Raw genomic sequence first — 22913 nt, forward strand, 5'->3', positions numbered from 1 at the left:
AGTTCTTGGTATTATCTCTTTACCACCTCTTGGTGATGCTTAGACCCATATGAAAGAGAGAACCGAGGCTCAGAAGAGTTCAGCAACTTGCCTGAAGTCACACAGCGATTATGTCTGGCTTTGGGATGTGGCAGGTGGAAGGGGCTGATTCTCTTTCTTTGGCCTTTGATGGTGAGTCCCACCACCTTGGTCTTTGACCTGAGAGACGAGTAGGTAGGGCCGGGGGTCCGTCTGGCTGGGCTTGGCCATGTGCCCCTCCCCCCCCCGGCATCCATCCTGGGTGGACGTGGTGGGGGCTGCAGAGGGGGGTTGGCGCTACTCGCCATCCAGGCCGCCAGAGCTGATAATGCTGAGCTCAGCGTCTGTCTGCGTCGCCCGTCTGCCAAGGAGCCTGATTATTTTTAGATAAGATGGAGAGGCGGGCGCCAGGGTGGGAGGGAGCCCCCAGGCCAGGCGGGTGGGTGGCGGCATAGAAGCTGTAGGGGGACGCCCCTCCGCCCCCTCCTGGGGGCCCTGGGTGACAACCCAAGACCAAGGGCTGGACCCCCAGGACTTTGAAGACAGAGGCCGAGCGGAGGGGGCCTGAGGGCTCAAGGACCCATCTCTCTGACCCTCAAGTTTCCCCATCTGTAAAATGGGCATAATGATCGCTCCTGCCCCCCACGGTTCAGGCAGGATGAATGAGTTACCCTCCTGAGTTAGTAACTGAGCTACCTTCACTTCATAGATGAAGAAACAGGCTCAGGGAGCGAAGATCTCCAGCCCGCGACTGAGCCAACCCCTGCACACAGGTCCTGCCAGACACCCATGACCCTGTGGGGCAGCAGCCAAGCGGAGACCCCGGGGCCTGGGCGCATTGGGGCCCACTTCTCCACGGCACTGCCCAGCCTGGCCCCGGCACAAGTGGCTCCTCTCCCGCTGAGGTGGGGTTCCCTGCAGTGTCACCACCTCCTTCTTCTTCTCTCTGCAGACGCAGAGCAGAGCGGCAGTCCCCGGGCAGGGATGGGCTCCGACCAGGAGGACAGCAAGCCCATCACACTGGGTGAGTCTGGGGATGGTGAAGGGGGCGGGGTGGGGGAGCCCCATTGCCATCTTTTATTTAGGAGTCATTTTTGAGCCGTCCCATGTGCTCTTTGTGGCCCTGCGTGGGCACCCCATCGACATTAACGGATCATTCGTCACAGCCATGCCAGGGGCAGGTGCTGCTGTTGTTCCATCGTGTAGATGAGAAAACCGAGGCTCAGAGAGGTTCAGGGGCCTTCCCAGGGCACCCAGGAAGCTGGGGTTGGAACCCACAACCCTCAGCTGCCAGCATCTGGGCCCTGAAGTGCTCACCCCACAAGAGAGGCCCCAGCGGGCCCTGCAGTCCCATGGGACATTCAGTGGATGAGCAGGGCTGGGAGCAGAGCCCTGCAGAACAGAAAGGATCCAGAAGCTGCAGAGGCCCTGCTTCTGCCCTGGTCTGTTCCCATAATTGCCCTCCTGGACCAGAGCAGTCACCTCCACCCTGGTGCCCTGGCTTCTGCCCTCACCCTCCCCAGTCTGTCCTCCCTAAAGTAGCCAGAGAGTGCCTGTGAGCATGTGAGTCAGGTCCTGCCTTCCTCCAGGGGTCCCACCTCCCTGGGGGTAAAAGTCCTCCCCTGACCCCCAAGGCCCTGCAGGACCTGTTCCTGTGCCCTCGCTGCCCTCCCCTCCACCGTGTCTCCCCCTCACTCTCTCTGCTGCAGCCACATGGACCTCCTAGCCATTCTTCCAATAGTCCAGGCCCAGTTCCTGCCTCAGAGCCTTTGCATGTGCTTTGTTCTCTATTTGGACGGCTAATTGCTCATGCTCTCTCTCTCCCTCTCTCTCTCTGGATCTCCCAGGCCTCAGCTCACATGCTTCCCTCCCAGAGAGATCTTCTGATCTCAAGCAGCCTTAGCCACTCTTAATGGTCACCTTCTGTTTTATTTCCTTCTGAGGAAGTTAGTGATTGCATATGTATTTGCTCAGTTGCTTAGTGACTGCACACGTGTTTATCTCTTCTACTACAACGTCACCTCCTTGAGGGCAGAGGCTTTTGTCTGTCCTGATCACTATTGTGCTCTCAGTACCTAGAATAGGACCTGGTACACAATAGGTGTTCAATAAATATTTGTGGAAAGAAAAAAAGGAGAGAGGGAGGGATGAAGCAGAGAGAAAAAGAGAAACTAGAGAGATGGTATACCAGGGGCTAGAAGGGAGGAGAGATGAAAAGGAAGGAAAGAAGAATAGAAGAAAAAGCAAGTGGGTAAGGACATCCCCATTGGAAGGACCAGCACAGGGAGGCCGGATGGTTCCAGGAGGTTCACAGGCCCCCAGGCTGCTCACCACTGGCCGTCTGTGACCTTGAGTCCTCCTTGGCCTCCTGTGATCTCCAGGCGCCTGCCTCCAAGCCAGATGTTCAAGGCAGGCGGGGGCAGCGGCGCTTGGCCTGGTCCCATGGGGAGCTCCAGCGTCTGGCGGAGGAAAGCACTTCCTCCCACCCGCCAGGGAGTCCCCTGGAGATGGAGCTGGGCGAGCGCTGCACAAACAGGAAACCCCGGTGGGGGGAAGGCGGAGGGGCGTGCTGACACCAGCTGGCCAGCTGGGTGGCAGGAAATGGCCATGGCCACTTCCCCTGGACACTGGGGGGCCGTCACCCTGTCCTCCCAGGGATGTTGTGGCCCTGAGCCCCCCTGCATGGGGGTGGGCATATAGTAATTGCACAATAAATGGTGTTCACAAAGCTCGTAAGCGGGGAGGCTGGAGTTTCTGGACTGGCCAGGGCTGGCTTGGGTCTCCCACAGCTGGGGAGACTGGACACCAAGGTCGGCTCCCTGTGGCCCGTGCTGCCCCCTGGGGGCCTAGAGAAGAACTGCTCTCGCCACCCCAAAAAGCCTAGAGCTGCCCACCTGCTGATCCCATTCCCACTCTGACCGCCCTCCCTGGCTCCTTTCACGGCAGCCTCTTTGGCCTCCAACCCCAGGGCCTTTGCATGGGCCACTGGTGGGACTATCATGGCCCTCAGGAAGGCGGCAAAACACCACGTTTAAGATCACCCCGATCACAGCAGCCAACACTTGCTCTTCTTGCCATCTCCCAAATTCTAATGCACCCACTCCTCTTATCCACCCCTACCTGGAGGTCTTGGTAAAATGTCACCCGCAGCAAGGCCTTCTGAGAGTCCTTGGTGTAAAGTAGTTCCCCTTCCCAGCAGGCGCCCCTAACCCTGCCTGCCCACCACTGCCTGACACGTGGCGCATTTGATTTCCACGATCTTAAATTCTTTTTATTGTGGTTAGAGTCACATAAGATCAAATGTACAGTTAGTGGCATTAAGTACATTCACGCTGTTGTGCAACCCTCACCTGCATCTGTCCAGCCCTGAAAAGAAACCCTGTTGCCATCAGCCGTCACGCCCATCCCCGTCCCCGGCCCCCGGCCCCCACGAGCCCCCTTCCCGTCCGTGGATGGGTCTGTTCTGGGCGTGTCGCACACGTGGACTCACGCCGTGGGGCCTTCTCTGTCTGGTTCCCTCCCTGAGCGTCGTGGGCTCGGGGTCCGTCCCTGGGGCAGCGCGGGTGGGCGCCCCGCTCCTGTTCGTGGCCGAGGGCCGCTCCGGCGGATGGACCACATTTTGTGTATCCATTCATCTATTGATGGGTTGTTTCCAGTTGGGCTGCTGTAAATCACGCCCCTCTGCGCATTCACGTACCGGGTTTTGTGCCTTATTGACGTCACGTGGTGTCCATGGCCCACACTGGACAGTGAGTCCCAGGAGGGCAGCTGCTGCGTCTGCCTCGTTCCCACAGTGTCCGCAGCGCGCAGCTCAGAGCTGGACACTGGAGGCACTTGGTAAATGCTTGTTGAGTAAGTGAATCCTGCCTGTGTGGGCCTCTGGGGACACAACGGGCCTGCTCCCAGCTGTCTGAGGTCAGCCAGGGCTCCCGCCCTCTTGGAGCCAACCTGTGTCCAAACCCATAGAACAGGTCCCAGCCACCCACACCAGAGAGGAGGGTCCCTCTTCCTCTGACATCAGGCAGGAGTGGTTCTGGGAATGCTGGGGATTTTAACTGCTGCAGGGGGACCCTCCACTCAGCCTGTGGTTCTGAGCCCCTGCTGTTGCCAGGCTCTGGCCTGGGCACTAGGGACACTGTGGGACCTGGGCACACAGAGCTCCCAGTCTGGAGGGGGACAGGTAAGAAGCTGCAGCACTGCCTGGTGTAAGCAGTGATGCAGAGAAAGCCAGCCAGCCCCTCCTGGGCCATTGATTCATATGTCTCAGCCGCCAGATGGCAGGGTACATGGCCTTCATTTCCGAGATTAGGGAGCACGGAGGCTCAGGGATGGGAAGTGACTTGCCCAAGATCATATCCGGGCAGCAGAGCTGAGATCTGAACCCGGGTCTGGCCTGTACCTCCATCTTGCCACAGGGCTGCAGGGGGTGGACAGGGTGACCACTCCAGTCCCCGGAGTGTGGGTAGCCCAGGGTGTCGAGGAAGGAGAGAGACCCAGTGAGCCCCATTTTCTCCCTGTTCCAGACACCACGGATTTCCAGGAGAGTTTCGTCACCTCTGGTGTGTTTAGTGTCACCGAGCTCATCCAAGTGTCCCGGAGTAAGTGTCCCCGCCCACTCTGTGCTGGATCCGGGGAGGGGAAGGACTCCCACAGGAGAGAGGCACTGGAGAAGGAGAAGGGGCTTTGGGAGGGGGGCTCTGAGAGAGAAGGGGTCTCAGGGAGAAGCGAGGAGCCCATCACTCTGTCACCAAGCCAAGGTTCCTAGGAAGGGCAGCATCCGGGCCCTTCCTAGAGCCCAAGGTCAGAGCAACATGTCCCTCCCCAGGAAACAGACTCCACATGCTGGATGGAGGGTGCTGGAAAACCTTCTGCGCTATGTCCTTTCCTGGGGCCTCCCAACCCCTCCAGGAGGAGACCCCAAAGGGCGCCCCCCCCCCCCCGCCGCCTCCTGTTCCCTTACCTTCGTAATGGACCTGCTGGGCACCCACCCACTCCACTCCCCTGACATGCCCATCTGAATTCCACCCCAGGGAGTTCTGGGCACTGTCTGGCTTTCACCCTGTCATCCTCCCTGTCCACATCAGCAGAGCCTGGCCTCAGGGAGCACTGGGAAGCTTGGCCTCCAGCCCTGGCTCTGCCTCTGCTTCACAGTGTGAACCTGGCCTCTATTGCCGGCTTTGGTCTTCTGATCCATAGAATAAGGGCAGTTTCAGCCAAATTCGGAACCAGGCCAATCAGGGAAGGGGTTCCCTTTCCGACTGGCCAGCCCCCAGATGGCTCTCCCCACCTTCCAGGGCACGCTGCAGCCCTGGACCTTGCGCCCTCTCTCACTCTGCTCTCTCTTGCCCTCCACAGCCCCCGTGGTGACTGGAACAGGACCCAACTTCTCCCTGGGGGAGCTGCAGGGACACCTGGCATACGACCTGAATCCAGCCAGCACAGGCATGAGAAGAACGCTACCCAGCACTTCTTCCAGCGGGTACGCGCCCTGGTCCCCGCCTCCGGGCATTTAACGACCCCCACGTCCCCCACGTCCATCTGACCCCAGCTGGTTCATTCCTCTCCCTGCAATGCCTGTTTTCAAGATCCACTTGGTAAACTCCTACTGATCCTTCAAAACCCAGCCCCAAGTGCTGCTTTCCCCAGCCCTGACACCCGAGAGTTCCCACAGCCTTGAGTCCCGTGAGCCCAGCCCTTAAGAGTCCACGAGAAGGTAGACACTGGTTCTTGCTGAGATGCGCTGTGGACCCTTGAGCTGGTCACACTGTTTGCGTGGGTTTCCCCATCTGTAAAATGGAGCCATAGTCCTGCCAGGGTGTTCCGGGGTTTACAGTAGGCCCCATGATAAGCCAGGCCTACGGGGTTTTAGTCCGCAGCCCGCTAGCTTGCCGCCTGCCCTCGGCCGAGTCCGTCACCGCCTCGGGCCCCAAGCGTCCCATCGGAGCAACCGGCAGGTTGAGACAGGTGTTCACGCAACTCGCTGAGAACCCGCGGCCCCCGCGACGTCTCGCGATAGCGCCCTACTCGCCCTGCCCTCTAGGGACCGGAAGTTAGCACAGCCTGCCCCACACCCTCGGGTCTCCGTGGTAACCGGCCTGCACTCTCCTTCCCTCACCCTTTAGGAGCAAGCGGCACAAATCGGGCTCGATGGAGGAAGACGTGGATACGAGCCCCGGCGGCGATTACTACACCTCGCCCAGCTCTCCCACGAGTAGCAGCCGCAACTGGACTGAGGACATGGAAGGAGGTGGGGCTGGCGGTGGGGGCGGAGTCGGCCTCCCGGTCGGGGTTACCGCGGCAGGGACTACATATTCCGGCAGGCACTGCGCGGGCCCCAGGGTGCAGGAAGCTCGGGGGGGCTGGAGCCGCGGAGCCTCCTGGGAATTGTAGTCGTGCGGGTTGCTCGCCGCTGGAAGTCCGGGCTCTCGTTCCCCAGCTTTTTGGTTCCGCTGAGGCCAGGGAGAGCGGAGACTCTCCCTCGCGCGACTTTCCTGCGCTCTGCCCGGTAAGGCTTCATCCCCGTGGGGTTCATCTCTGCGGGGTTCCAGAATGGACTCAGCGCTTCTGGTCAGCGGGGCGCTCCTTCCCGGGGTCGGCCATCGACCCTCATCTAGAGGGCCCCCTCTCCCTGGGTCCTCGTGTTCTTACGGGATTCCCATCCCCGCGGGGTCTTTCCGCGTATGAGTCCAGTTCTCTCCGAGCCCCGTCGCTTTTCCCTCGGTGTCCTTTCCGGGGAGATCGAGTCCTCTCGCGCTTCTGTCTTCATTGGCCCTTCCCGGATCGGGGTCCTGTTTTGCAGGAGCGGCATTTCCATCGGCTCCTTTCTGTGCAGCGCTGTCTCCCCAAGGGCCTCCCCCAAAGATTTCCCTGCCCTGGGGTCTCGGTCTCCACCGCGGGTCTCTCCTCGGAGGAATCCGAGGTTCCGCTCTGCAGCGGGCGGGCCTCGGGGATGCTCGCGAACTGGGGCGCAAGGCGGCCCGCGCGCTTGTCTTACCCTGGGCACGGCGTTCCTGGCGACGCCCAGATCCTCAGCGGCATCTGTGCCCCAGATTTCAGAAGCGTCACTTTGCCCAGACCCTTACCCCTTGTCAAGGGTTCACCCCACGGATTAGCCAGTGGTTGCCAGCTGGACTCTGGGGTGCACCGGCTCATAAGCCTCTGGTGAGCCCACTTCTCGGAGTCTCAGTTTCCTCGTCTGCTACCTGCAGTACCCATATGAGGTTGTGGGGATTAAGTGAGTTAATGCATTTGGTGTCCCTAAAACATTACCGGCACATGATATGCACCAATAAACCTTAGGAGTGGTTGGCTTGTCTGCTCCCCCTTTGTGCCTCCTCCCTATCCCTAAGGGCCAGCTTTCCTATAAAACTCTGTCTATATAGCGTGTCATACCTACAAGATTCCTGGAAAGCAGTATAACATTACAGTTAAGACAGCAGGTTTAGACGGCAGAGCGACCGGGGTTCAAAATCCATCTCTGCCATTGGCTCGCTGTGTGGGCTGTGTAACTTGGGGCAGGTGACTTGACTTCTCTGAGCCCCAGTTTCCTTATGCGCCAAATGGGATTGATGAGCTAGCTCTTCTCTCCTAGAGTTGGAAGGAGGAAATGGCAGAACGTGCCTAAAGCTACTCTCTGGCACATAAGTGCCCAGGACACAGTTCATTGTTTGTGTCTTTATAAAATTCCCATCTCTATGAGTCGGTCTCTAACACATCTGGTTGTAACATTCGAGCCCCAGGGGTCCTCCCTCTTCCATGTGTTGGTGCAGAGCAGGTACCTAACTTTGGGAGGATCTGTCTATTATAGGCTCTAATTTATGGGTCAGAATGGCTCCGTGGCTCGCCCTCTGTGCGTTCCCCATTTCTGTCAGGTTTGCCTCTATAAAAATCCTGTATTTAATAAGCTTTAAATTTGATTGTGAGGAACAGAAAACCCAAAAGCACAGGGCATTTCTCTCGAAATTAAATGTTCATCCATCAGCAGCCCTGGACATGTATGTTGTGCAAGACTTAGGCTCCTGCCTTACGCTCCAGTGAATGTGGCTTTCATTCCCACCTCGTGGTCCAAGACAGCTGCTGGAGCTCCAGCCATCATGTCTGCTTTCCAGCCAACAGGAAGGAAGAAGGGTCAAGTCTGAGCATGTCTTTGCCCTTTAAGAATAATTCTCAGAAAGTGCGCTTACCTCTTCTGCTTGCCTCTCTGTCCCTGAGTTGGTCATGTGGCCACACTCTGCCCCAAGGGACCCTGGGAAATGTCTTATTTTCGGCAAGTATGTGCCCATCTCAAATTTAAGGGTTCTGTTACTAAGGAAGAAGGATAGAGCAGATATTGGGAGACGGTTGACTTCTGCCCCGTCATTGACTGCTGGGGAAGCCGAAAGCACTTCTCATTGGCTCTGTGATTGACGAGACTGTCGACATATAAACTGTACTACTGAGAGGTGGAGGACAGCCTCTGCGATGTAGCCACAGCAGCCCCGAGAGGAAAAATTATAGCCTTAAGTCTATGGATTAGAAAAAGAGAAGGGATGGAAGTAAAAAAGCTAGCTTTCAATGCAGGAAGCTCAAAAAGAAAAAAAAACAAAACATTGGAAGGAAATGTTCGAGAGTCACTGGATGTTGGTCTGAGCTTCCTGCCTTGAGCGTGAAGTGGCAGCAGGGTGGGAGGATGGGGAGGAAACCCACACCCGCTTCTGTTGTGTGCTGGGGAATCGCAGGGCCAGACAGGATCTGTCCCCTCTAGCCTCTATTGGTTGCCTCGGGTGATGGCAAACTCGCTTCCTCTGCGGGACCCTCAGTATAAACCCCCGCTGTGTGGCTGTCTGGGTCCACAGGTGCTCATGGCCTAGTGGGTAAGATGGGTTCATATCCTCCCCCCTCCTCTTCCTCTTCCTCCTCCTCCCCTCCCCCTTCTGCCCTGCCCTCTCCCCTTCTTTTCCTTCCTCTCCTGCCTCCTCCGCCTTTGCCCCTCCTCCCTCTCCCCCTCCCATCTCCTCCCCCCTCCCCCACTTTCTCCTCCTCCTGGCTTCCTCCAGCTTCCTGTCTAGACAGCCCCCAATTAGCTGCTCATTAAGGGGGTTAAGCTGATTAGAGCACTCTCTCCCTTCCTCTGCTCTGGCCACAAGGGTAGTGCTCTGCCAACAGCCCCCCACCCCCAGCATCCACCCTCCCTCCCCTAGGAGGGGCGGGGAGCCCTGGGGGTGGGGGATCATGTCAGCCCCACCCAGGCAGCATCCCCACAGCCACACCTCTCAGGCCTTTGCCCTCTCCGTGCCCAGGTTAGAAGTGCCTTTCCTCCTGGCCATCCCCTCCCGAGGCCTTCCCTGACTACCCACCCACGAGGGCTGGAAGGGGCACCCTCTGCCCAGCTGTCAGAGTGCTCAGTTCTTGCTGCTCCTGGGGCCCTCCCGCAGGGGGTGTAGGCCCCCCCACATGCAGTTATACTGGGTGAAGCAGGCAGCTCCCTTCTCTCTGTCACATGGGGGGCTTCCCCCACGTCTTGTAGGACTGGGCGGAGGGGCGCAGAGCAAGGCCGGTGGAGGTAGTGATAGGTCTGAGTCAGCTCCACCACTTCTCTGCTCAGTGACCTTGCATCAGGCGCCAGGGCCCACGTCTGTGAAGTGGGGGTGACTCCTGTACCCCCGCACGGGGCAGCTGTGAGCAAGCTCAGACGTGCTCTGCCCACGATCTTGCAGAGGGTCCGCACCCGGCCCGCTCTGCTCCCAGGGGACTCCAGGCTGATGTCAGGACATCCGGGTTGTCAGTGCTCTGGGGAGGGGCTCCCGGCACCGAGGTGCTGGGGCCGGGGATGCTGCTCGGCCCCGATGGTGTGTGGATACCCCCGCGGAGAGTGACTGGGCCCCACGTCCACGGTGTGGAGGTGCCGAAGGGCACCCCCCATCCCGCATCGCGCATGCTTGCCAGATGGCTGTTCTCGCCAGTCACTCAGCCCCGCACACAGCACAGTGCGCCAGCCCGCGCCCTGGGGCCGCGAGACTGGGCGGTGGAGCTGGCATTCCAGCGGGGACAGGCTTGTGTGTTGAGCAAGTGGACGCATGTGCAGGTGGGTCCCCTTGTTAGCGGATGTGCTTAGACAGGTGCCAGCCCGGCGTGGGGGGACATGAAGGAGGGGTGCTGCAGGCTTGCGTGCTCATTAAACGTGGCCATTCTCAGACGGGGCACAGACCTGGCGCCTGGATGGAGACATAGAGGTATGTGTGTTGAGCAGAAAGGAGGCTGCTCGGACCCAGGGGTGGAGGGTACACGGGCCATGTCCTAACCAGAGGTCAGCTGCTCACACGGGGGCGTTGCAGGCAAGTCTGGTGAAGCACTGAGGGGTGCCCTGATGCAGGAGTTCACACTCAGGGCCTCCCGGGGCCTGTCCAGCAGCCCGGGCGGCTAGTCTTTCTTACAGGGCCCGGGTCAGGCTCCCCCTTCCCTCCGCCTGCCCTGGTTCCCCCAGTCCCCATCTCAGGAAGCTCTAGAAGGGCCTGTAGAGACGCGGTGGGGGGTGGGGTCCAGCCAGGCTCTTTCCATCCAGGACAGGCTGTTCTAGGAAATCCTCCTAAGTGAGCGTCTGCTGGCCCCAACCTCGTTCCCACCGCAGCAGCCCCGTGGCAGCAGGGAGCCTGTGGCCTCTCCTACACACACACACACACACACACACACACACACAGGGCCGACCTCCTCCCTGGCCGGCCACCCTCTGTCCCCCCAGCTCCTTCTGCTCCTGGGAAAGCTTGGCTGCCAGGCCTCTGGGGCCCGCTGACCCAGGTCCCAGGACTCACTCGCTCACAGTGCCAAGTGTGTTCAGGGCTGCCGACCAGGGTTATAACAGCAGAACCAGCTGACTGCCCTGGTGGCCATGGGGGGGCTGATTCCCAGCTTGGGTTCACCACCAGCGTGGCCGTCAGAGGGACCACAAGAGGCAGGACTGGGCTGGGGGGCATGCGTGGCAGGAGACCCCAGAAACCATGACAGCAAGCCTCAGAGGAGGGAGCCACTCTGCCCAGGGACGTCTGTGGTTGTCACACTGGGGGCTCCTGGCATGGGGGAGGGGCGCGGGCAAGGATGCTGCTGGCCTGCAGTGAGCAGGAGCGCCCCGCCCCATGACCCGCCCTGACATCAGCGGTGCTGGGTAGGAGGGAGGCACACCCCTCACCGTGTTTGAATCCATCCACTCTGGGTCTCAGTGGGTGCGTGTCCCTCTAAATTATATTTTTAAAATAATTTCTAAGCATAGCCATCTGCAGGCCCCGCGTCCCTGAGATTCCGGTTGCAGGGGTGGAGCTGGGCCCGGGACTCTGCACTGGTCACCCTCCACCTGCACATCTGGGGGACGGCAGGGGTGGGGGTGTCGGGCGGAGGGTGCAGAGGGCTCACCCCGTGTGCCCAGCAGCGGCGTGTTCTGTCCCCATCAGGACGACGGGGACGCCTGTGGCACGGTCTCTGCGGAGTCTGTGCGGTCCCGATTTACACTGTTCAATCCTGGAGGGAGGTGCAGAGCTGAGCTGGAGGCTCTTGGGGTCCCAGGGGGCCGGGGCCGCCCCAGGCGCCCAGGGAGGGGGTGAGGCCCCTCTGCACGGGATTCCCGCAGGTTGGTGTGTGCCGGGCCCTGGTCTAACGGCTGTAGTGTCCGTCTCGCTTCAGCCTCACGATGGCCCCGCGGGGAAGGCTCTGTTCCTCACCCCGGTGAGGAAGAGGTCCGCAGGCGCAGAGCCACTCACGGCCTTGTCTGCGTCGTGCCAGCTCACGTGTGCCAGACGGGGCTTCCAAAGGGACCCTGTGGCCTTGTCCAGGGCCCTGGCGGCCCCTGGGGTGGGGCAGCCCCGAGCGGACCTACCTGTGCCTAGAGGGAGAGAAGGCGGGGGCCGGGCTGACGTCCGGGGGCCTCTGTGGGCACCAGGCTCCTTGTCCTGCGGGCCATGTGACCCTGGGCAGCCCCTCTCTCTGCTCTGAGCCTTGGTTTGCAACCGTGCCTGGGCGAGTGGGCTCCCAGCCCCCGGCCCCCCGGGGTGCTGAGAGGAGGAGGGGCCAGGCTCTGCCCGCAGCCCTGTGACCCTCCGGCTCCTCCCACGCAGGCATCTCGTCCCCGGTGAAGAAGACAGAGATGGACAAGTCACCTTTCCACAGCCCATCTCCCCAGGACTCACCTCGCCTCTCCAGCTTCACCCAGCACCACCGGCCTGTCATTGCCGTGCACAGCGGTGAGCACGGGGGCCCCGGGCAGGGAGGGTGGCCCCCCTCGGCCGGGGACGTCCCACAGGCCATCTGACCATGAGTCCTATTGCTGTCACCTCCCGGCCAGGTGAGAACACCCGGAGGTGTCAGAGCGCCTGGCCCTGACTGTCTCCTGGGCCTCAGTGTCCCCTTCTGTACAGGAAGGAGGAACAGTCTGGGCTTGCCCCTTGACCTGCTCGCCTTATCTCACACTCAACCCCCACAGGGTGGGGAGGTCCCGGAAGGGGGTAGACACAGGCCAGGCCACACGAAGGCCACCCAGGGGATACAGGGGCGCCACGTGGTCAGGTGGCCTCACGTGTAGCCGAGGGAGACGGACTCAGGCAGCCACGGGGCGGGCACTGAGCTGGGCACGGTGCCCCTGGCTCTCCATAAATGGCCGCCTCCTGGGCTGTGTTTAGGACCGAATGAGCTAAACCCAGGGCTTGAATATCACGGGGACCCCGTTGTTAGGATGGTAGTGGTTTAGCACAACACAAGGTAGACGCACACACAGGGAGGCAGGTCAAAATCAGCACGGTGCCGGGGTGCAGCCCCCGGGTCGGCAAACCAGGCCCACGGCTGCCGGCTGTAAATCAGGGTCCGTGGGTGCATGGCCACGTCCACCTGTTGACACGTCGTCTGTGGCCACTCTCAGGCTGCGGGGGGGGGAGAGTCCAGTAGCTGCAAGAGAACTTAGGACCTGAGGAGCCAAAAGTAGGTCCTGCGTGGCTGGAAGCTAGAGCGAGGAAGGGGGAGGGAGCAGTAGTGGAAGCAGGGCTGCCTTTGGGGTGATGGAAATGGCCTAGAATGTCAAAGTGAATATACGAACAGCGTCTGGATTGTTCAGAAAAAGAAAAGAAAGCAAATGTTACGCGGGCACATTACTCACCCGCGAACAGGAGCGAGGTGCCCACCCGGCGCTGCCCCAGGGACGGACCCCGAGCCCACGACACTCAGGGAGGGAACCAGACACAGAAGGCCCCACGGCGTGTGAGTCCACGTGTGTGACACGTCCAGAACAGGCTCGTCCACGGACGGGAAGGGGGCTCATGGGGGTTCGTGGGTGCTAGGGAGAGGCTGGGGGGTGACCGCGATGGGGACGGAGTTCCTTTCAGGATGATGGGAATGTCCTAAAAGAAACTGTCGGGGTAGTTGCACAGAGAATGTGCTAGAAACCAGCAAACTGTCTAGGGAAAGAGCCCGCCGAGCCCTGGGGTGGGCTGTGGGCTACGGGGCCAGACCTTCCCCTGTGCCTGCCAGCTGCTTGCTATGTGGTCTGGGGCGGGGGACATAACCTCAGAGAGCCCCCATGTCCTCCTGTTCCAAAACCAAACGAAACTGGGGCGCCTGGAGGTCTCAGTTCGGCGTCTGACTCTTGATCTTGGCTCAGGACTTGATCTTGGTCGTGAGTTCAAGCCCCACATTGGGCTCCATCCTGGGTGTAGAGCATACTTTAAAAACAAACAAACAAACAAAAAAAAACGGGGGTGATACCAGAACCCCGTGGGCTTATGGTAGAAGTCCTCGAACTTGAGGGTATAAAGGGCTGGGTTTTGCTCAGGGGCTGGGAGACCACGCCCCCAGCCAGAGCCTCCACTGACCGCCCCTGCTGGTCTCCACAGGGATCGCCCGGAGCCCTCACCCATCCTCGGCCCTACACTTCCCCACGACCTCCATCCTGCCCCAGACGGCCTCCACCTACTTCCCACACACGGCCATCCGCTACCCGCCCCACCTCAACCCCCAGGACCCGCTCAAAGATCTCGTGTCGCTGGCCTGTGACCCAGCCAGCCAGCAGCCTGGACCGGTGAGTTTGGGGGACTTGGACCTCCCCTCTGCCCCACGGGGCCGCCTGCCCATACATGGCTCCAGGGGACCTCCCCGGGGGCCCTGGCACATCACGCGGCTGTCCCGGGCAGCCCTCTGCCAGGCAGCCTCTGTCGTAAATGGTTTCTTGGATGGCAGGGCCGCGTTCCCTCGTCTGAAGTGCCCGGAGCCCGGCCAGGTCAGAATGAAGGCTTTTCCAGGTGTTGGAATCAACAGCACACGGTTTACCCCAAATCACACGTGGTCCCATGGCCTCCGCGCAGGCCCACCTTTGCCAGACTTCACAGAAGCTTTTGGTGTTCAGAGCCTTTGCATTTTGGAGCTGTGGGCGAGGTGGTTGGATGAACTCATCCTCGTAGCGAACGAGGGGAGCATACGGACCCACTGGTGGGGTCGGATGTTGTTCAGGGTGACGTGGCGTCTCGTGGAAGGAACAGACGGGTAAAGAGTGGCTTAAGGAGGAAATGCAGGGTCCCAGGATGCTTCTGGAGGCCTGCGGGGTCAGGCGAGCGGGCGGCAGCGGCACCCACCAAACTCGCCTGGTCACCAAGCCCGGCCCTCCCCCGCAGGGCCACCGACGGCCGCCCGAGGCAGAGGGGGCGCCTGCCGCCTTAACCACCTGTCTCTCTGTTCCTCCCAGTTAAATGGAAGTGGTCAGCTCAAAATGTCCAGTCACTGCCTTTCTGCTCAGATGCTGGCACCCCCGCCCCCTGGGCTGCCGCGGCTGGCGCTCCCCCCCGCCACCAAACCCACCTCCGAGGGAGGAAGCACGTCGCCGACCTCGCCCTGTAAGCACTCGGGAAGTGGTGCCCGTGGCAGGGCGGGCGTCCCTGAGGGGCCCCCTCCCCTCCCCTCCCCGACTGCTGGGGTCAGGGGCTTGGGCCTGGCCTGCTGGGTACTGGTGAGTTTGGTGGGTCCCCAGATAGAGGCCCTGGGGGGCCATGTGGTCGGGCCCACGTGGGGCCAAGGCAGGCTTAGGGAGCGGCAGGAGAGGGCCAGGGGGGCATCTGGGGTCCCGCGTGCCCGCCCCTGGCCTCTCAGCCCTCCTCCGTGCAGTGAGCAGGTGGCAGTAAGTGAAGATCTCAGACTGGGGGCCCTGGGGGCAGAAATCGCCCCCAGATGCCTTTTATTTGTGGAAAATGAGAATTTCTTGTTGTCTTAGAGTCAGGACAGTTCACATGAAAATTCCGGAGTTATGCGTTCTTGGCAAAAAGCAGCAGCCACGACAGGCCCCATTCCTGCTGGTGACCCAGGCGGGGCCATGCCTTTAGATGGGACAGTCCCGACCTGCCCACCTGACCCTAGGAGACCTTGAGTTGATTGCCTCGCCTTCTAGAAACTTCCACCCTCTGGACGTGGTTCCAGATGACCGCTCGCTGGCCCCTCCTGCACCCCCTAGTACAGGGCAGCTCCAGGCTGGGAAGTGGCTCCCAAAATCGCACTCCTGGGGTCCGGCCCCATCAGTGGTGGCTCTGCACCCAGTCTCTCCCTGGACCCCAGTGCAGGCTCAGGTGGGCCGTCCACCCTCTTCCAGGACGCTGCACCCTGGCCCGCCGGCCTCTGGGTGTCCCCCAAGGCTGTCTCAGCCGCTGCCCTGAGCAGATGATCTCAGAGACCCCAGACCTCTCCGTCTGTCCCTCACACTCTGAGCTGAGTAGGAGGGCCAGCAGCTCGCCCCCTTCCCCGCAGGCACACCCCTGCCCCCACCATCCAGGGCTGGCCAGCACCCAGGGTAGCTGCATGAGCAGACGGGCCTTCTCTGAATGCCAGATGCGGTGCGGGGCGCTGGGTTTGAATCCCGTCTCTGCGCTCACTCCCCACGTGTCTTCACAGAAACGTCCTTGCTGTCTGAGCCTCCCGTTTTCTCAGCTGTAAAATGGGACGGTCACAGAGCGCCCAATCTCAGGGTGGTGGGGAGCGAGGGGAAGAGCTAGGTCGGGGAGAGCATCGAGCGCCAAGCCAGGCACAGAGTAGAGAGTAAATACTGAATGCACCGGCCGGGGTACCCCGTGCTCTGCCCACTCTCTCGTCTGCAAGACGGGAGCGATCACCACGTTTGCTAGATGGAGGCCTCCGCTGGTCCACCGGCCCGGGCCTGAATTCCCTCTCCTTCTGCACCTGGTTTTAACGGCACGTGCAGCCTGCTCGCCTCCCCCTGCCAGGGCCCCCAAGCCCCCCCCCCCCCCCCCCCCCGCTTACCCCGGCCTGGCCGATACCACGCAGGGACGCGGGGACTCTTCCCGCCACGCCGGGGCCCGGCCTGTCTGAGGCCCCCTGCAGCCCTGGGCTGTGAATTATTCACTTGCCAACAAAACATAGCTGGTGGGATGAAAACATAACTATAAACGTCAACAGAAATATGAACTTGTGTGTGCGCACACGCGTGTGTCCGCGAACGCCCGACCTTCCCTGTGCAGTCTCCAAGAGGAAGCTTAATAAATAAAGGGCCCTCAATAATTGATGGCACCACCTCCCCTCCCGCCGGCGCGGGACGCAGGCCGCGGAGCAGCCTGAATAATTCACGGGCGGTTTCTGATGATGCCTCTTTTATCTCGTGCTTTCCCTCTCAGCAGATGCCCCGCCTGTGTGACCCCAGGGCCCGACAGCGTGGGCTTTCCGGGGTGTCCGGATCGGCTGGGGAGGGCAGCAAGCTTGGAGGCGTCGGGTGCTGGGTGCGAAGGCCCGGCTGTGTGACCCTGGGCAGCGGCCACCCTCTCTGGGTGCTCCCGCACAGCCCCCTTCGCTAACGGGCTCTCGGTCTCTCTCCTCCCCGCAGCCTACTCTACGCCCGGCACGTCCCCTGCAAACCGTTCCTTTGTGGGATTAGGACCAAGGGATCCAGCGGGCATTTATCAGGCACAGGTAGGGGCCGAGAGGCCGGCTGGTGGGGGGCAGGGAGGGGCAGGGCAGAGGGGCCCGCCTGGGTGCGCAGGGAGAGGCCGGCCTGCTGGTCCCATGCCACCCCTCCAGCTGCACCCCTGGCACGGTGGCCATTGCGAGTGGCAGGGGGCCAGCTTCCCGTACCCTTCCAGGGCCTCGAGCCCATGCCCGGGGACGTGGTATGGCCCCCAATCCCGCTTTGCCGCTTCCCAATGGGAGACACTCACAGCAGAGCTGCTGCGAGGCCAGGGCTATTACCACCCCAGGCCCATTTGTACAGATGGGAAGACTGAGGCCCGCAGAGGCGAGGGGATTTGCCCAGGATCACACAGCACGTCAGCCCAAGCTTGCAACCCCCAGCCTTTGTCCCCTTCCATGCTACTGGCCAGAGGGACCAAGAAAAAGCGGGGCAGAGGGGAGCCGTGGGCTCTAGGACGCCAGCGGCAGCTGGGGAAACGGAGGAAGCCTATGGCCGGGGTGGGGCCTCCCAGTAAAGCCCGTGCACCCCCACCCCAGGCTGCAGTCCATGACGCGGAGAGGGGAGTCATAGAGGCAGGCTTGGCATAACTGCTGCTAAGTGCGCACCAGGGCCGGCGGAGGGGGAGGGGCCGAGGACCAGACCCCGAGGCTCAAAGAGGAGGAGCGGCTCAAAGAGGAGGAGCGAGTGGCCTGAGGCTGCGCAGTGGAGGAGGGCAGAGCCCTCATGGGTCCAGAGCTAAGAGTCGTGGCTCCCAGCTTCCCGCGCGGGGTTGGGGTCGGAGTCGAGTCTGTGCCGCATGCTGGCTGGGAGTGTGTTGGCAGATGGTGCATGGGGTGAGGGCTGGACTCTGGAGCCCCCGCCCCCCAGTGTGTGTTGGGGAGGGGGTTGTAGGGTGTCAGACAGCCCAAGGGCAGTGCCAGGCACTGCAGTCCCTCCAGTGCCCAGGTGCACAGAGAGGGCAGCCCGGGGCTCCCCAGCATCCCCAAATTGCCAGAGCCACAGAGCATGGGCATTTGTGGGACCCGGGGGCCACATGTGGTCCCTCCGGTGGCTGGGGGAGGGTTTCCTGCAGTAGGGTGTGGGCGGGGATTGAGCAGGAGGTGGAGAGATAGCTGCGCCCGCCCCCCCATCCTCAGCTAAGACCGGAATTGGCTGGGGACCCTCCTGGGCAGACCTGGTTGCTGCTGGCAGCTCGCAGGGGCCGGAGTATACAGAAGGCCTTGGCCCTCCCTCCCTGCCCGGGCCTCAGCAGTGAGTGTTAGGGCCAGGAGGTCAGGGCTCACACCTGGCTCTGCTTTACCCACTCTGAACCTCCGTCTCATCTTCTGGCCTTGGACACCTCCCAGGGAGCATTTCCTCAGGGACCAGTTTTATCTAGAAAGGGCACCAGAAGGCGAAGAGATCGCCCTACATACCCTTGTAAACCCCAAATATTAAGCATTCTGCCTTGCAGAACTCCGGCCAGGACCCAGACAGGGATCTCTTGTGGGGTGACTCCAGGACTCCCCGCTTTGGGTTTTGGGTACACCATGGCCACCCTCTGTCAGTCCCAGCGTGGACACTCCCGCTCCCCGGTACTCTGGAGCCTGGCATTTCCTGTCCTGCCCCCACCCCACGGCCCTCCCCCAGTGGGAGGCTGAGAATGTCCCAACTGCTTCTGAAACCAAGGGTAATACACAGTGACCAGGAGGAGGCCTTGCCTGCTAAACTCTTCTCCAGGCCCCCAGCCCCCGCCTCACCTCCCCGTTATCGACCTCTACATGGGGGTCCCCCCCAGCAGACGTCCTGGAAGAGGAAGGAAACCGAGGCAGGCCAGGGCAGTACTTTGGCTCTATGGGCTTCTCATGGCCCCGTCTTGGCCGGTGTGCCCCAGTCTGGTGGGGAGGCACCTCAGGGAGTGGGCACCTAGCCCCTGCTTGGGTTGGGAGGGATTGGAGCTGGTACAAAGACTAGCCAGCAGAAGCCCAGGACAAGGGTGCCCGGGCAGGGGCTCGGCACTGACGAAGGCTGGAAGTGCTGGAGAATCAGCTTGAATGTGGGCTTTGTCCTGAGGGCCATGGGGAGCCACGGAAGGTTTTTAAGTGAGGGAGGGGCACAGCCAGATCTGGAAAGGAGAGAGAACTTTCTGGGGCTGGTGTTGCTGGGGGACATGGGACATGGAAGGGATTGGTGAGAGGCTCCCAAGGGAGCCTGGGTTGTGGGCGAGGTGAGTCCCCAATCTGGGTAATCAGGGAGGTCCGCTCTGAGGGGAGCCCCTGGCAGCGCTGCTGCCCCTGGCTAGACCACAGGGCCCTGGACTAAGGGCACCCCAGTTCCCTAGTGGGGTCAGGCGCCCCCTCCCTGCTCCCTGCAGACGCTGAAGGGAAGGGAGGAAACCATGAGACCCTGCCCCCCCATTCCGGAGCCCGTGTGTGAAGGGCTCAGAGCTTAGAGGCCTCTCGTTTCTGACCCAGTCAGCACTTCTGCCTCCGCCTTCATTATTCCTGGGAGGTTTGCTTTCCTCTGGCCCCCCAACCCCCAGCCCCGCCCCCCCAGCCTACAGCAGCTTCTCCTCCGCACACCCTTCCATCTCTGTCTTCATCCTCCACCACGTCAGTGCCCTTCCCCAGCCAGTACCCTCTCCCCTATCGATATCCCCTTCCCCTTCAGTGTCTCCCCCATCAATATCCCCTCCCCCAGCAGTGCCCCTCCCCCATCAATATCCCCTCCTCCACTAGTGCCCTTCCCCCTGATCAGCATCACCTTCCCCCCATCAGTGCCCCTCTCCCTTCGGTCCCCCCCCCCCGCCAAATCCAGCTGATCTCCCCCTGGTCAGTTACCTACCTCCTTCATCTCCCCCATCAGCCCCCCCAGTCCTGAGCCATCCATCATTTTGGTCCCCAGAGCGGGGCTCCATGGGCCCATACACCTCTGCCCCCTCCGCTGTGATGGGACCCCCACCCCTGGCTGAGCATTTTACACCAGGACCCTTTCTGCCCAGAAGCACATGACGCATCCAGCAGATGAGTGAGCCGGGGACCAGAGGGGTTCAGCCACGTGCCAGAGCCGGGACCTCACCCCCGGCACCCCTGGCCGCAGCCTCCTCGGCTGAAGGGGAGGATGTTAAGTTACTGGGGCCAGAGGCCTGGGAGGGAGGAAGGAGGAAGGGCCGAGGGGCGGCCACCATGGGGTAGGATCACGCCCAGAGTCTGTCTGGTTGCCAACAGAAACCAGACATGAGGTAATGGCCAAGATGAACTTGAACTTGGCTGGAGGTGGGGGGCTGGGAGCCAGGGCGCCAGTTCACTGGGATGGCCCACGCGGCAGCCTGGTTGGAGGGGCCCATCTAAATTGATTTAGAGCAGGGGTGAGGGGCAGCGCGGAGTCCCCAGGGCCCCAGGCAGGTGCGTTGGATGCATTTCCGTTTCCGGGGAAAGGGCCTGTATGGGGGCTTCCCTGTGGAGACCCAGGCTGGAGCTGTCCCTGAGCCTGAGCCTCAGTCCCCCCACCCCCCGCCTCCGTGGAAAGTGGAGGTCATGACACCTCAAGGGCCAGGCTAGAGGTCAGACCTGGGCAGGGGCCAAGCAAGGGCCGGAAGAACCAGGCAGGCCCGAGTTGGAATTCCACTCTGGTGCTCCTGCGCTGGTGGACTTAGGAAAATGACTTAACTTCTCTGAGCCCATATTTTCTTTGCTTTGAGACAGGATGGTGGGAGGCATAGTCTCTCCTTCATGGGGATTCGGGGGGGGATCCTTAAATGGGAAAACGTTTGTTTAAAAAATGAAAGCAAACAGCTCTGGTTGTGGTGCCTGGACAGGGTGGCCCTCGGTAAAGATTCGGCTTGGGGAGGGAAGCCCAGGGCAGAGCCGCGTCCTCTCCCCGTTGTAGACTCAGGGCTCCAAGGCGCAGAGATCTGGTTGTAAACAAGACTCCAGAACGCTCAGATAGATTTAAATTGCAGATAAACGAGAGATTACAAATAAGTTTGAAGGAATTGCTTTAGCACAAGCGTGTACCAGAAGTTGCACAGTATACGGGTTTCCCTGTGGCTCCTCCAGAATTCGGGTGTCGCTGGGCACCCCGTGGTTCGTCCAGCAGCCTTGTCCAGGGTCCTCTAACAGGTCGTGTCACGTCCGGGACAGGGGAGACGGGTCCCAGGGTGGCGGGTGCGGGCAGTGGCCAGCGCAGTCAGTGGTGGAGCCTGACCCCCGTTTCTCTCTCTCTCCTCCCTCTCTCCTCTCTCCCCGTGTCCCTGTCGGGCACCCAGTCCTGGTATCTGGGATAAGAAAGATTTTTTCCCACGCCCTGCTCCTTCGTCGCGGGAATCCCAGCAGGGGCGGCACAGCCGGCCCCTGGCCCACGTTTTCAGTGGAAAGTTAGAGCGAGCAAGAACACCCCGCCGACTCCCAGCCTGGCCGAAAAGACAGAACAGACACAGGAGGGAAACAAGCAAAAAGAAAAAAAGAAAAAAAAAAAGACAAACGGAGAAAAACACCATAAAAATAAACCCACACCCATCCAAGAAGACAAAAGGTAAAGACGGCATCCCCTCAAACTCGCGGGACGCCGCGGCCACACCGGAGGGCCAGGCCCCGCCACCGCCCCGAGGCCACGCAGGGCACCTTCCTCAGTTCCTCATCTCTGGCTGCTGCTGCGCCCAGGACCAGGTGAGCGCGGCCCGGTGCCCCTGCCCAGGCCCCACGGGCAGGACACCCAGCAAGGCCACCTCTCCCTGCGTCCCCGCTGCCGCCGGGATGTCGGCCGGCCTCCGCCACGGTGTCTGCCGAGAGGGGAGGCCGGCGCTGCGGGGAGGCTGGGGGGGCCGGCGAGGACCCCAGCGGCGGGCAGCAGAGGCCGCCATGGAGGCCCGGGTGGGCAGGGAAGCGACGAGGGCAGAAGAGGGTTGTGGGGAGACCCTGGGTGTCGCCAGGGGACTGGGACGCGTGGCAGGAACTTTGTAAGAAGCGTCCTGCCGCCGGGGGACCGCCGTCTGCCCCAAAGCGTGCGCGCTCGGCCGGGCTTGCTCGGGACTTGGTCGTTCAGCCCCGTGCCTGCCCTGTTTGGGAGAAGTCTCTATGCAATTGACCCCCAGCTCCACCCCGCGGCATAGGAGGCCACCCCACCCTGCACCCCGCTGGCCCTGCTCCACACCCGCCAGGGGAGGGACCCACGTTGCACACACTGTAAGAAATGCACTTTCCGAGGAAGGGGCTGGGGGAAGTGGAGAGACCCGGAGCTTCCCAGGAGGGGACACCTGTCCGGAGCCTCCATCCACCCGAGCCCCGGGAGGGGAGGACCCCCCTCCCCGCTTAGCCCACGGAGGTGGGAGGTGAGAGCGAGTGGTTTAAGTGCCTGATTCCCACCGCCCGCCCCCCTTTGTCCAGCTGAAATGGGAAGTGGCCACAGGCCCCTTCCATTCCCTCCCACAACCTGGCCGCCTCCAGTCGCTGACCCTCATTGCTGTGCTCCCCTCAGAGCTAGAGAGATGGGACCCCCCCCAGTTGGCCGCAGCGGCAAAGCTGGGCACCCCTCCAGCCCTGCTGCGCTCGGGCGCGGGGTGGGATCAGGGGAGCCAGCAGGCCCTCCTTCACCTCCTCTGCCAGTGCCTTACATCCTGGAGCGACACCCCCTCCCTGGTGCCTCCCAGCCCAAAGGGGGACCACGGTTTGCACTTTCATCTTCCCCTGCCGAAGCGGGGTGCAGCCGGGGAGGTGCATCACAGCTGGGCCCCCATGAGGAAAGAAGGCCGGGCGACCGTAGTCCATACGAGCCTGGATGGGGTTGGGGGGGTTCTGGCCGGGGGAGGGTGGGTTGGCGCCTAGGGGGTCCCCTGTGGCCATGTGGGGGACCTCCCATCTGCTAAACGTAAACGTTTTCCGTTGAGCCGCTCCAAAAACACTAAGCTGGGGACACCGGGTGCCCCCCAACCCCGGCTCCCTGGCCCCATCCCCACCCCCACCCCAGGATGGCCATCTTGGGTGGGGGGCCCGGGAGGGGGTGTTAGGTG

The 22913-nt window shown here is 61.7% G+C and overlaps 1 protein-coding gene across 5 annotated transcripts in view; it reads left to right on the top strand.

Moving 5' to 3' along the window:
• The window catches only part of NFIC (nuclear factor I C), a 62847-nt gene extending 41449 nt beyond the window's left edge, over positions 1-21398 (top strand). For 2 of the 5 annotated variants that reach the window (XM_026481039.4, XM_026481038.4), the window contains exons 3-11: positions 971-1042; positions 4542-4616; positions 5374-5497; positions 6141-6265; positions 12099-12224; positions 13863-14047; positions 14708-14855; positions 16844-16929; positions 21174-21398. In XM_026481039.4, coding sequence (XP_026336824.1) covers positions 971-1042; positions 4542-4616; positions 5374-5497; positions 6141-6265; positions 12099-12224; positions 13863-14047; positions 14708-14855; positions 16844-16929; positions 21174-21191 — 959 coding nt within the window. In that variant the 3' untranslated portion in view covers positions 21192-21398. The remainder of the gene's footprint in view (positions 1-970; positions 1043-4541; positions 4617-5373; positions 5498-6140; positions 6266-12098; positions 12225-13862; positions 14048-14707; positions 14856-16843; positions 16930-21173) is intronic. The other 3 variants (XM_048226678.2, XM_026481041.4, XM_026481040.4) reach the window with 2 other exon arrangements.
• The last annotated feature ends 1515 nt before the right edge of the window (positions 21399-22913 follow it).

Source organism: Ursus arctos, unplaced genomic scaffold (assembly GCF_023065955.2).
Source record: "Ursus arctos isolate Adak ecotype North America unplaced genomic scaffold, UrsArc2.0 scaffold_14, whole genome shotgun sequence".
Lineage (NCBI taxonomy): Eukaryota > Metazoa > Chordata > Mammalia > Carnivora > Ursidae > Ursus > Ursus arctos.